The 14,665-nt window shown below is 47.7% G+C and overlaps 1 protein-coding gene across 1 annotated transcript; it reads left to right on the top strand.

Annotated features, from left to right (window-relative positions):
• Window positions 1-264: 264 nt before the first annotated feature.
• MIP (major intrinsic protein of lens fiber) lies at window positions 265-13,690 on the top strand. The gene is made up of 4 exons (XM_053374987.1): window positions 265-723; window positions 7,304-7,468; window positions 8,978-9,058; window positions 12,649-13,690. Exons 1-4 carry the CDS (start codon window positions 364-366, stop codon window positions 12,832-12,834), a joined length of 792 nt encoding a protein of 263 aa, XP_053230962.1. The 5' UTR covers window positions 265-363; the 3' UTR covers window positions 12,835-13,690.
• The last annotated feature ends 975 nt before the right edge of the window (window positions 13,691-14,665 follow it).

The raw sequence follows: 14,665 nt of genomic DNA, 5'->3' as shown, positions 1-14,665 counted from the left end.
CGTGAAGCTCCTTAGCTGAAAGGTGGAAAGAGGGAAACGTAAATGCACAAAGGGGTTGATCTATGAGGAGGATCAAAGCCCTGAAAGCCGGAGCAGGATCTGGCTGTCTCCTTGTGTACTCCTGAGCCTTTTTTATAAGCACCACCGCAGCTTCCCAGGCCAGGCAGGGAAGAGTTAAGAGACCCCAATCAGTTGAACTCCGTTCCCACCTCCTGGGCTGGGCTAGGGAGCCTTATAAAGCTCACAGCCGCAGTAGAAAGCAGTGGGCTTAGGTGGAGCTCAGCAGCAGCAGCAGCAGAGAGGAGCTTGGAGACTGCCCTGCTGCCGCTGCGCACCGCACCTCCACCACCGTCCTGCCTCACCATGTGGGAGGCGCGTTCCTCCTCCTTCTGGAGGGCTGTCTTTGCCGAGTTCTTCGGCACCATGTTCTATGTCTTTTTCGGCCTGGGGGCCTCGCTACGCTGGGTGGTCGGCCCCCTGAACGTTCTGCTGGTGGCCCTGGCTTTCGGCTTGGTGGCGGCCACCATGGTGCAGTCTCTAGGCCACGTGAGCGGAGCGCACATCAACCCAGCCGTCACCATGGCCTTCCTGCTGGGCTCGCAGCTCTCCCTGTTCCGCGCCGTCTTCTACATGGTTGCCCAGCTGCTGGGAGGAGTGGCCGGCGCAGCCGTGCTTTATGGAGTCACGCCAGCAGCGTTGCGGGGTAACCTGGCACTCAACACGGTAACTGGATCATGCGGAGGGTGTTTGAGGAGGGTGGCACGCCTATAATCTAAACATCCACAAGGTCGTATTGCTGCATGCGAGAGCTCCACTGAAGGATTGCATAGTGGGGGGGTTTTAATTCTGAGTTATTAGGGGCAATCCCAGGGGTGCTAGAAGGAGGAGAGGGATTCTTAACATCTCATAAGGAGTCTTGAGTCCCAAGATCTAGGAAGAATACAACCCACTAGCATAGGGCCTGGAGCCGGACTCTACATGCATTTGTGGGAGATGCAGGAGACGTTTGTCTCAGCTGTTATCTTTGATTGACAGCTTGTCAACTTGACTTTGGCTTCATAACTGGGTGGCACCCAGATGTCAGAAGATGATCTGAATGCATAGCCGTGCGTGTGTGTGTGTGTGTGTGTGTGTGTGTGTGTACTGTGAGGGAAGAGAGCAGGATCACAAAGGAATGCGAGACAGGAATATTTGAGGATGATTGTGTAATGAAGACAGCATAGTGGGATTTAATAAGTGTCGGCTTGGGCTATACGTAGGTTTTCCACGCATCAAGCTAACAAACGCCTTTGTGGCTTCTGCCAGCTGGATGAGCACCATGCATGTGAACTTTGTTAACTGCCAGACACAATGCAGAAGAGCAATCTTGTAGCCAATTGTTTGCATTTAAGAAAAAAAAGCCAACTTATCCCTTAGGCGTGAAAAGGCCTGTCATCTGTTGAAGCCCACACCTAACTAATCTGCTGGTTTTATAATGATTCTATCTTTATTTCAAGATCAAGCATAACTTAGCTTCTAGGGAGGATGTCTTGTCGATTGTAGCTCACAAAGAGCCCAATCCTAAATACGTTTACTTAGTCAGAAGTATGTCCCGCTGAGTTAAACAGGATTTGCACTGCGGTAGGTTTTCATAAAATTTAAGCCTGTGCCCGTAATGAACACCTCCCATTGTTTCATGGGCTGTGGGTTGTTCCTCTCAAAACTCCCTCAACCACATGTGATCTGATAGCTCAGTTCATTCTCCTAACAGAACAGTTTAAAGGAAACCCAGAATTACTAGTTGCTTTTTCGGCATCCCGCTGTCTCGGGAGCCAATGGAGGAATGTGGTATATGTTAGGTAATAATCAACTACATGACTTTTCCTTTATGGGGTTGACAGCAGAACTGCCAAAGAAGCTGGCAGATGACCATAGCTGAAATTTAAATTTTCCAAATCAATTTTGTATCAAGTAGTCCTTCTCCTTTCTTAAATTTAGATTCTTCCACCTCAGAGATGTTGGTTTGATGCCAGATGTTCAGATTTGTTGCTCTGCCAGTTGGTGTGATTTAGGCTTCCCTAGAAACATGTCTGGATTGTCAGAATTTACACTTCCTTCAGAAATTATCTGAATCTGTTCTTTTGTTGTTGTTGTTTAGTCGTTTAGTCGTGTCTGACTCTTCATGACCCCATGGACCAGAGCACTCCAGGCACTCCTGTCTTCTACTGCCTCCCGCAGTTTGGTCAGATTCATGTTTGTAGCTATGAGAACACTGTCCAACCATCTCGTCCTCTGTCGTCCCCTTCTCCTTGCGCCCTCCATCTTTCCCAACACCAGGGTCTTTTCCAGGGAGTCTTCTCTTCTCATGAGGTGGCCAAAGTACTGGAGCCTCAGCTTCAGGATCTGTCCTTCCAGTGAGCACTCAGGGCTCATTTCCTTCAGAATGGAGAGGTTTGATCTTCTTGCAGTCCATGGGACTCTCAAGAGTCTCCTCCAGCACCATAATTCAATCTGTTCTAGGCCAGTCCAAAGGATTTTGGCTCTGGTTTTTTTTTTAATGCGGTGCTTCACAGCTTCAGCCGGAGACATTTGATTCAGGTAGGGCTGGGATGAAGTTTGGGATAACTGAGCTAAAGACGTCAAGAACTGGTAACTATGCTTAAAATAGGCTAGCTTAAATTTTTGTCCACTCAAAAAAAGCAAAAGCATCTAGAGCAACAAACATAAAGAGATGAGTCTAGGGATTTAAGATCTACCAAAAAAACCCCATAAAGTAAGAGTGTGTATACAAACAAAAAATTAACATTTGCAGAGCATTTTTTCTCCACTAGGTTGAACCTATCTTCCCCCAAGCTTTGTTGCACGAAGGTCGGATATAAATTCCCAATGGAGATGCAGTCATGATTTTAAATTCCCTTTTTCTCCAGGGAGTCTGCTGGTTGTTTAAAAGAAATAGAATGTTTATCCAAACACTTTTTGGGTGTATTGAAGGAGAAATAGCAGATTCAGCGCTAGCACCTAGAGCCTGGGGCAACTGCTAGGCAGGGATCACCACTAACACCCCCCTCAGGGGACGATGGGTGGGGCAAAACACTTTATTTTTCATGGTCCTGTATGGGCAGTGGCACCAAGTGCCTAACTCTAGCTGCCATTTAAATTTCCCACAATGCCCCTGGTGGACATGATGGAAAAATAAAACCAAGGTCCAACCCAGGCTTGACAGATAATTCAAAGCAGTCCTAGCCTTCTTAGCTAGGGCAGGGGGCAGGGAATTGGGCTTGTGGGTTTAATTAAGTGCCCCCTTACCACCACCCCCTGCAAATAATTCAAGGATGGAAGATGATGAGATAATTGAAGAGAGCTACAGTGGTACCTCGGGTTACAGATGCTTCAGGTTACAGATGCTTCAGGTTACAGACTCCACTAACCCAGAAATAGTACCTCGGGTTAAGAACTTTGCTTCAGGATGAGAACAGAAATCGCATGGCGGTGGCACAGTGGCAGCAGGAGGCCCCATTAACTAAAGTGGTACCTCAGGTTAAGAACAGTTTCAGGTTAAGAACGGACCTCCGGAACAAATTAAGTACAGTGGTACCTCGGGTTACATACGCTTCAGGTTACAGACTCCACTAACCCAGAAATAGTAGCTTGGGTTAAGAACTTTGCTTCAGGATGAGAACAGAAATCGCATGGCAGCAGCGGGAGGCCCCATTAGCTAAAGTGGTGCCTCAGGTTCAGAACAGTTTCAGGTTAAGAACGGACCTCCAGAACGAATTAAGTTCTTAACCTGAGGTACCACTGTATTTAGGCTTATGTTGCCCTTAGCCTAATTCCAAGCAGACAGCAAGGTGGGGTGGGGTGGGGTGGTAAAAAGAGAAAGAAAAATGGGGGGTGGGGGGTGTTTTCTCTCTTTTGGCTCTGCCACCTGCCACTTGTTTTGGGCTCTGGTTTCTACAGATGGCTTTGGTTTTTCCCTGACAGATCACAGGAGGAAAAGTTCCCAATTCTTGCTGCCGCACATAGCTTGGCACACTTGCTAAATTAATTTCAAGGGAGGCAGTGTGGTGCAGTGGTTGGACCAGAACCTATTATCACTCGAGCCACAAAGCTCAGGAGATAACACTTGCTTGCAGCCACCCTCTCTCCTCTTCTTTTTTCTTTCTTTGTCTTTATCTTTGTCTTTTTATTATTAGCAAAATCATACATACGTAACCGATAAACACATAAAAAGAAGAGAAGAAGAAAAAGAAGGGGGGAGAAAAAAAAATTAAAAAGAAAATAAAGAAAAAAAATAACTATATCAAAATGACACCTTAAACAATAAGAATACCTATCTACTGATAAGTACTGTTGAATATAATTCAAACCTATATTGATATTTATTGTATATTCTAACCTTCAGTTTGGATTGAATCCCTTTACCATTTATTATGTTATTGACTTCCTTCTGCCTCTTTACGGTTTTGGTTCAAGTTTTCCTGTTTTATACCCCGTGTTTAATTATTTATCCTCATCTTGGAATGAATAAAAGACATTTCCCTATTTGCAGAGTTATTCAAAACACAGCCAAGTCTTAATATTGGAACCTTGTTTCATCAAATACTTGTTAAAACATTCCCATTCTTTTTTAACTTTGTCTGTTGATTTATTTCTTATTGACTCTGTAATTTTCGCGAGTTCCAAGTACTCGCATATTTTTAGCTGCCATTCCTCTCTTGATGAAATATCCACTCTCTCTCTTCTTAGTCTATCCCACAGGGTGGAGATTAGTCTGAACTTCTTGGAATAAGATGGAATATATACAGTGGTACTTCGGGTTAAGTACTTAATTCGTTCCGGAGGTCCGTTCTTAACCTGAAACTGTTCTTAACCTGAAGCATCACTTTAGCTAGTGGGGCCTCCTGCTGCTGCTCCACCGCCAGAGCACGATTTCTGTTCTCATCCTGAAGCAAAGTTCTTAACCTGAAGCACTATTTCTGGGTTAGCGGAGTCTGTAACCTGAAGCGTATGTAACCCGAGGTACCACTGCAATATACTACCACTCTTTGTCCAGGGGCATTCTTATCTGATCCCTACTTTTTCCACACAGTGGTCTCAATTTGCATAGGCTGTTTTATAGTGGGGTGTCAGGGAACTGCCATTGGCTCAGAGGCGAGAGGTGAAAGGTCAGCTGGGTTACAGGGAGCCTCCAAAGATTGTGGGAAGCAGCACTTCCTCAGCGGAGGAGGGAAGCCCCGCCTCTAGTGGGGAAGGGATGCAGGGCTCGGAGGATGCAAGAGAGAGCCAAGACACCGTGCATGAGCAAAGCGGGGGGGAGGCAGGTCCCCCTTTAGCCACGCCCTCTTTGCGCAGTAGGCTTCCGCGCAGAGAGGGGAGGCGTCGGCTGGGGGTCAAGAGACTACTCTGCTGGGGAAAGTTCAAGGACCGCCCACTCTCAGATTCTGCTAGTGACTGAGCAAGACATGGAATTGAGACGTTCTGCACTGTAAATGTTTTTTCACCAATAATAAACCCTTTGAAAAGACCAGTGGGGATCTTGCCTGTTCGCTCTCGAGCAACCACACCGGTAGGCATAACATGGGGGGGGGGGGTTGTTAGAAGTTTGTGGGTGCCAGACTCCCCTGTGGGTGCCAGACTCCCTGTGCTATGAGTTTCAGGCTCCCTCATGTTATTAGTTTCTGGGTGCCAGACACTGAACCTCTGGATTCAGCAATTGTTAAAATATTAAGCCAGGCTAGTTTCCCGATGAGGAAATTGCCTGTGGTGATGGGCCATTAGGAAAGCTCAGTGCCAGGTGGCAAATAGGAAGGGGCCCTCCCTCAACTCAGAGTTAGTTAGAAGACAAAAGCCAAAGTTAGAGTTGGCTGGGATGTGACCTGGAGGATAAAGGTTGCAGTCTGGTAAAGGCGGCAAGCTGGAAAGCCATGGCTAATTTCTGTCCTGAAGCCACGGCTGCAGCTATGGGAGAAGCAAGACCCACTTGGGGTGCCAATACTATGAACCCCTCCATCATAGGCTCAGGTTGTATATATGTGTAAATAAACCATATACCATAAAGACACCACAGTCTCCTCTGTGCCTCATTTCCCAAAGGAAATATGAACCCTGAGTAAACATGCCTGGAACCCCTGGAATCTTGCATCACTCAGCAATTGGGGTGGCATGCAGCAATATTGTCCTACTTTTGTGAGGGTATGGAGGGCTGGTGGTCAAATTAGATGGCCTTTTTGGGAGGTACCCACCAGCTGAATTATTCTGTATTTGCCTAGGGTGTTAAACCTAACCCAGAATTATTCATATAGCCCTTGAAGAGTAAAAGCATATCATCATTAATGAATTTTAAGTGAGTAAAATAGTGTCATAAACTATGCGGACTCTCACACTAATTGGAATCTGAAGCTGAGAGACAGTGTCATGACTTGCACCTTTGCTGGGCTTATGGTATATACCTGAGACTTGTTGGGTAGGATTCTGTCACCACTCAGCTTAGAGGGAACTGGAGGGAGACCAGCCACACCTATGAATGAGACTGGCATGTCTTTATATCAGTAGACCAGATCAAGTCAGTAATATTCCCTGGTCCCTACAAAGGCTTCCTGGTGCTTTTTTTAACCGACTTTTCTCCCTTGCCTCCCTTCACTTCTGTTGCCTCGGTCAACTCCTTGCACCACTGGCACCAAGTCTGACAGACAGACCTCCGCATTGCCACCTGGTAAATGCTTTGCCCAAATCTCTACATCCAACTTTTGATTAGTAAAGGTAAAGGGACCCCTGACCATTAGGTCCAGTCTCGGACGACTCTAGGGTTGTGACGCTCATCTCGCTTTATTGGCCGAGGGAGCCGGCGTACAGCTTCCGGGTCACGTGGCCAGCATGACTAAGCCATTTCTGGCGAACCAGAGCAGCACACGGAAATGCCGTTTACCTTCCCGCTGGAGTGGTATATATTTATCTACTTGCACTTTGACGTGCTTTCAAGCTGCTAGGTTGGCAGGAGCAGGGACCGAGCAATGGGAGCTCACCCCGTCGCGGGGATTTGAACTGCCGACCTTCCGATCGGCAAGCCCCAGGCTCTGTGGTATAACCCACAGCGCCACCCACGTCCCTTAACTTTTGATTAGCTCCATAAATATTTACTAGGCATGGAAAAGATGCCGTGAGAGTTGCCTTCAGTATTGTAAACTGCAAAGTTCTGGATGCCATGTCAATAATTATGCTATGAAGCTTATTGCATGATCAGAACAGTAGTAGGGGGAAGGAATGAGGTGTGGGCTTCTGTCGTTTCCTCATGGTTCTGTCCTCCTTTGTGTCTCCCTGATTTCAGATACACCCCAGTGTAAACGTAAGCCAAGCTACAGTCGTGGAGATCTTCCTGACCTTACAGTTCGTCCTCTGCATCTTCGCCACCTATGACGAGAGACGTAACGGGCGCATGGGATCTGTAGCGTTGGCTGTGGGATTCTCCCTCACTCTTGGACACCTCTTTGGGGTAATGACTCTGTGCAAGATGCACAGGTGTGGTACCAGATGTAGCCTATTTGCACAGTAAGATAGGGCCAGATTACCTTCATATTAGCCATGCGTACTTCTATCTTGGTTCTGTGAACAGCCCGACACATAGCGCTGTGCTGCCCTCCCCCATAGCTTTCAACTTACAGATTTGAAAATAAGAGACCAGCAGCCTCGAAAATAAGGGATCAGCAGCCAAAATAAGGGATTTTGCTAAGCTTATGAGTTCCATTGGCCCTTCCCCACCCGAGAGGGAGGGGGAGAGACTCTCGCCGACACCGCCTGCAAGCCCGGCATGAGGTGGTTGCGGCACCGCAGTGGCCGCTGAAGCGCCACCCTTCTGCGTCCCTCCCCATCCCATCCCCTCCTCTTCCTCCTCCCTCAGACTGCCGCCGCCTCCGGCTTCCCCTGGCAGCGCGGTGGAATCCTCGCAAGAGAGGGGCTGCCTGCCCGCTGCCACCCGTCTCCTCACGACGTGCCCCTGAGGGGGAAAAGGGAGAGACGGAGACGCGGCAGCTCGTGCGCTCGCTCTCTCGAGGCGGAGGACCCCGAGCCGCTGCTTCCCTCCCGAGCTGGGCGAGCATGAAACCCGGGAAATTTAAGGGACATCATCAATCCGGGACAGCAGTGGGACACAGCACTGGGATAAGGGAGTTTCCCGCCAAATAAAGGACGGTTGACAGCTATGCCCTCCCCATGCTTTAGCACAAACTCACTTTTCCATCAGTTTGCAATGCAACAGATCATGTTGGCTCCCTTGCTGTCGAGATTCCGGGGGCCTTTTCGCATGTGATCAAAAGGATTTCCCAATTTCGGAGTGGCCACATATGGGAGTACAAATAGAGCAATACTGTGACATTCAGAGTGAATCACAGCTGCTGGAAATATTATGGTGTTTGTCGACCGTCCATATCACTGCATTTTAGCAGAGGATGTGACAGAAAGCTACAGGATCATATATAAATCCCACCAAGCCTTTAGCTGGAATGGGGAATAAATTCAATTCGATTCACATTTAAAGGCAAACACACATGATCTGCACTTTCTAAAATAATATGCAAACTGAAATGTAGCCGTCCTTCAAAATGTGCAGTTCTCATAATTTTGCAATGAAGTTCTCTTTCCTAGTAATGTGTACAAATATGTATATCCTGGGGGTAGTGTTTGCATTGAAATGTACACACTAGTGGAAAAAAAACATACAAAATGGCATTATATTCAGGAAACTTGCTTTGCAAAAATGTCTGCGTTGGGCAAAATTTGCACTAAAATGTGGACAAAGTTCATTGAAGACACTAAAACCAACCAACCAGAAACTGATGTGCAAGAACTGACTTAAAGACTAAGAAAACGAGACACTGAAATTGACAGCTTGGTGCAGAGTCAGCCTTTAGAAAAGAAATTGGACCTGCTTGGGGTCCAGGGACATGGGGGTGCCTTATATACAGGGGGGAAACAGTTTCTCCATTCTAACCTTACTGTCTTGCAGATGTACTTCACAGGAGCTGGCATGAATCCTGCCCGATCCTTTGCCCCTGCTGTCATCACCCGCAATTTCACCAACCACTGGGTAAGGAGAGGGTTTGGGGGTAAGAAAGCAGGCTTATTCCTAATCAGGTGTGTAACAACATATCAAGCTAAGGGTTGCAGAGAAAGTTCTGGGCTGTTCAGGCCAGATTCCTCCAAGGCTTTATTTCACATATTCTAAAGACACCCCTCTTACCCAGCCAGATGGGCGGGGTGTGAATAAATAACTATATTATTATCATTATTGTTGTTGTTGTTGTTGTTAAACCTCTCCCTGAAAATTCATCCTTCACAAAGGCAGTGCTGAGCAGTAGTAGATCTCTGCAGATGCAAAGCTCAGATTGGAGACGGGTTCAATTATTGTGTCTGGTTCAAAGGAGTATTTGGGTCAATGGTGACGTGGAAGCACCCTAGAACTCTGTGTCACCCCAGATAAAATGAAGATAACCCAAGCAGAAGATTCCCATGTCAATACCTTCATAGGGGAGCAGGTTATGGTGCCCCATGAATAATTTTAAACACAGTTGCCAATACTTAAAATAATACAAAGCTCTGAAGTGTCTGCCCTTAGTCTGTGCCAACTTTGTACCAGCTATTTTTCCTGGTTATATGCACTAATTAGGAGGACATCCTGGAATAGCTGGTGCAGCCCTAAAGTAATATTGGGTGGTATCCATCATGTTTGTTCCTTCAAGGTTTCTGGAGAACTTGAAATAATTCTTCTTTTTGCACATGTATATTAGACCCAAGAGCAATAATCCCAGGACCAGGAGGTACAAATAGAGGAGAAAGGAATTTGCCAACAGTATTGGTGCAGACAAGGGACGCGGGTGGCGCTGTGGGTAAAAGCCTCAGCGCCTAGGGCTTGCCGATCGAAAGGTCGGCGGTTCGAATCCCCGCGGCGGGGTGCGCTCCCGTTGCTCGGTCCCAGCGCCTGCCAACCTAGCAGTTCGAAAGCACCCCCGGGTGCAAGTAGATAAATAGGGACCGCTTACTGGCGGGAAGGTAAACGGCGTTTCCGTGTGCTGCGCTGGCTCGCCAGATGCAGCTTTGTCACGCTGGCCACGTGACCCGGAAGTGTCTCCGGACAGCGCTGGCCCCTGGCCTCTTAAGTGAGATGGGCGCACAACCCCAGAGTCTGTCAAGACTGGCCCGTACGGGCAGGGGTGCCTTTACCTTTACCTTATTGGTGCAGACACTTCCTTAGGAGAGAGTCAGGCAATAATTCTTAAGAGAGTTGACATGATATATACATTGTTATGAGGAAAAAAACCTGCTCCTTTTCTCTTATGGGGTACCCAAGAGGCCATACAGAGTCCTTTTGTAGGTTCTCTATCGGTAGGAGAAAATAACAGACCAACCAGAGAATATTGAGAAGCAAAGCAGCTAGTAAGCCTGATATTTAATTAAAGCTGTTGAAACAGGGTGCTCCCCCCCACACACACACGGGGGGGGGGAGGGACCCTCAGCCATGTGCGCAAGCCCTTATATAGACATTTTAAATTGCCCGCCCTGGAGTCCAAGACCACCCCCAGAAACATCATACATACATCACAGAAGGGGTGTGGCCAAAAACCACCCCCTTAATACATCAGAGAAGGGGCGGAAATCTGGGTGTGTTGTTTCTTCCTGTCTGCCAGGTTACCTGATTGGATTACCCAGGCATCCTGGCCACTCTTTTGTTATGATAACTACTCAATTCCTGAACCCAGGTCACAAGTCACAGGCTCACACCCTATTCATATCTTAAATGTGCCCTTAAAACAGGATTTGTGAAAGAGACATTGGGGAGATTTCTCGTTTCCTTCAACCTTGCAGAGAAATATTTGAGGTCATTTTGGGAGAGAGAAAATGGTTTCAGGACTTTTCTGTGGGCTTCAGACATGTGGCTTACACATTTGTATGTGTTTGCTTGGTACATTTATGAACATCTCTGAAATAAACTAGGAGTCGAGAGTGGATTTCATGCTCTTTATTTATTCAGCTCATAGTGGTGAGGAGGAACGGAAGTTCCCCCAGAATGTCTGCTTTATATACATTATTTACACAATGGGCCCTACGTGATTGGCTACTTCCGGGATTCACCTGGAGGCCAATCAGGTTGCAGATTCACTTCCACCTGGAGCTGGATTGGGTGGCTCCTGTGGACCAATCAGACTGCTGCATTCTGGATCCTATTGTTCTAGGGTCAATCAGACTGCTGCATTCTGAATCCTATTGTTCTAGGACCAATCAGACTGCTGCATTTTGGATCCTATTCAACTCAGTATATAACAATCTATTTTATATATAGAAGACCTTCAAATTCTTATAAAAACATGCAGCCTATTCATTTGCCTCATGGTCACCTCTGCTGTGGAAACAATATGGGTTGCTAATATTCTCTATTTTAGAGACTGTGAGGTCATTCTTTTTGAATACAAACCAATGTAAAAGTTCCCTTTGTGTAATAAACTAGCACAGCAGGTGGAACTGTTTTGTCCCCCCCCCCCCACAATCCTTCTGAAATTTGAAGTGGTATTCCTTCCAAACTCCACCACCTTGCTCTGCCAGCTTCGTAACTGTTATGTACTGAAGTTCTCACCCTGGGCCAGCAGGGGGATACTATAGATAGTTCAGCAGCTTCTGCGGCTACGGCCTCCTCAGTGGCTTTCTGCAGCATGAGGTCTGGCTTGGCGAGGAGACACCGTTGCAGACGGATGTCCCGGACCCCACAGATGGTTCGATTCATCAGGGCATCGTCTAAGTCTCGGAACTCGCAGTGCATTGCTGCCTGTCGGAGAGCGGCGGTGTAGTTGTTAATTGACTCCCCCTCTGACTGGTTCCGGTGGTAGAATGCATGGCGGGCAGCAATCTTGGACGGCTTTGGTGTGTAGTGGTTGCGGAGCTTCTCTTTAATCGTGTCCCACGGTGCTGCCTGGACTGCTACAGGTGCAACCAATGCTCGGGCCGTCTCAAAACACCTCAGGCCCACAGAGGCTGAGGAATAGGCCCCGCTTCCGCTCCTGTGATACGTCCGTCAGCTCGTTGGCTTGGAGGTAGCAGTCAAACCGAGCAAGGTAGGAGTCCCATGATTCAGAGGCTGGGGCAAATGGCGGTAGAGGCACGAGTGAAGCCATGGTTCCGATGCCGATGTGGAGGCGATGGATGGAACACAGTGCTCTAGCCAGAACGGTCAGCTCTGAATTGATTCTGCTCCGTGATTTCGCTCCGTGTTTCAGCTCAGTGATTCAGCTCAGCTCAGAGAGTGGCCGCATCTGGCTGTGCTCTGATGTCCATCAATCCCATCCTCGTCGCCAGTGTTAAGTTGTGGGTGAACATATCAGACGACACAGCGATTCTCCAAACAGCTCTTGTTTATTCACAGGTCAGAACAGAACTAAACTGAAGGGTTCAGCCAGCCTGCTTATATAGAGCTCCAGTACAACGTAACTGTAACAACTTTCTGTAACTATCCAATCACTGAACGTCAATCTCAATCCCTTATTTGCATATGTGGACCTGAACTATCTACAGTATCCCCCTGCTGGCCCAGGGTGAGAACTTCAGTACATAACAGTAACTGAAGCTCAAGGAGTGTTATAAGCCTCTCATCGCTCCTCCTTTCTCTGTTAATCCTCCTCTACTTTCTAGGTGTATTGGGTTGGACCAATTGTTGGCGGTGTGATGGGCGGCTTCCTCTACGACTTCATCCTCTTCCCCCGGATGCGCGGGGTCAAAGAGCGTATGTCTGTCCTCAAAGGTGACCGGCCAGCTGAGACCAGCGCCCCGCCAGAGCCTCCTGGGGAACCCGTTGAGCTGAAGACGCAAGCGCTATAAGCAGTGACCTTAGGGTGACAAAACCACAGCACACACACACACCCCTCCTCTGGGGAGAGAGGGGGCAGGAACCACTGGCCCAGTATACAGACTGTTATTGCTCCTGGCCAGTAGGAAGCGGTGCCTTAGGAGACACAGATCCGAAGGGACAGTTTGTTATCCGGTCTCTCTCTCTTTCTCTCTCTTTTCAAACAAACGGGACGATGGAATGGGGAGAGCGGGTGGGTGGGGGAGATGGTGTCATTGCCTGATTTTTAAACACTTTCTTTTGCGGTGAGAAATCTTGAAAAAACGGCTTTAGGGGGAAAGGTGTAGGAGAACGATTCCTCCTGATCTCCCTGTTTGAATTCCTGCAAAACTCCAGAGTTGCTTCTATGTGTGTGTGTGTGTAACTGGACATGTGGAGTCCTTGCCACTTGGTGCTGGGTGTATGCATGAATGAGTGTGTGCGTGTGTACATATAAATATATATATATACATATATATATATAGGAAGGCATTGAACAACATCTATTCCCTTCACATCTCTCCATTTAAGGCCCCCACTGTGTTCCGCTGCTAACTTCCTTGGAGACAGTTCATCTAGCGTAGGATTGAGAGGCCAATTCAGGCTCCTTTGTGCTTTGTCACAGCCTTCTTTCACTTCCCTCCCTGCTCTGATCTGGTCCCCATCTCATCTCTGTGGGCTTTGCCAGCAATAATAATAATAATAATAATAATAATAATAATAATAATAATAATAATTTTTTATTTATATCCCGCCCTCCCCAGCCGAAGCCGAGCTCAGGGCGGCTAACAACAATAAAATAATGCAACATTCTAAAATCATTTCATTAAAAAATTACTTCAAATCAAATTGATGGCAACCATTGGGCTAGAGTTCTGTGAAGATTGCCAAAGGAGGGAGTCAGGCTGTGCCCTGGCCAAAGGCCTGGTGGAACAGCTCTGTCTTGCAGGCCCTACGGAAAGATGTCAAGTCCCGCAGGGCCCTAATCTCTTGTGACAGAGCGTTCCACCAGATCGGAGCCACAGCCGAAAAAGCCCTGGCTCTGGTTGAGGCCAGCCTAACCTCTCTGTGGCCCGGGATCTCCAAGATGTTTTTGTTTGAAGACCGTAAGTTCCTCTGTGGGACATACCAGGAGAGGCGGTCCCGTAGGTACGAGGGTCCTAGGCCATATAGGGCTTTAAAGGTTAAAACCAGCACCTTAAACCTGATCCTGTACTTAACTGGGAGCCAGTACAGCTGGTATAGCACCGGGTGAATGTGATCCCGCAGCGAGGACCCCGTAAGGAGTCTCGCTGCGGCATTCTGCACCAGCTGGAGTTTCTGGGTCAGTCTCAAGGGCAGCCCCATGTAGATCGAGTTACAATAATCCAGTCTGGAGGTGACCGTCGCGTGGATCACAGTGGCAAGGCATAAAGGCTTGGCTCAAGAAGGGATTAGGGGAGGAAAGCAGCAGGTGAAAGGGAGAGAGCGGAGACCGAGAAGCAGTGTTTTGACCACCAAGTGAGATCATGGCTGAGGTGGCATTTGAACCAGAGATGTCCCAGTTCATACTCTCAGCTGCTGTACAGCTTTCCCTCTGTGATATCTCCCTCCATTGCTGCTTCCAGACATTTTAGGAGGTGTGGACAAAAGGCATCCTGCAGGTTGTATGTTGCCTGCTTCTGGTTCTGGGTATTTTACACTGATCTTCCTGGCTTTGTTGATCTTCAAGCAACAGGAGACGGAAGGTTCTCCACTGTGTAAGCTTGGTTCTGTGTACTATTTATCTATATAAGCCGTGCGCTATAAGCACTCAGGCATGTTCCTCAAAGACGAAGGACATGG

The sequence above is a fragment of the Podarcis raffonei genome, chromosome 2 (assembly GCF_027172205.1).
Source record: "Podarcis raffonei isolate rPodRaf1 chromosome 2, rPodRaf1.pri, whole genome shotgun sequence".
Lineage (NCBI taxonomy): Eukaryota > Metazoa > Chordata > Lepidosauria > Squamata > Lacertidae > Podarcis > Podarcis raffonei.
Note: the sequence above shows the minus strand (reverse complement) of the source record. Positions and strands in the feature narration are given on the sequence as shown.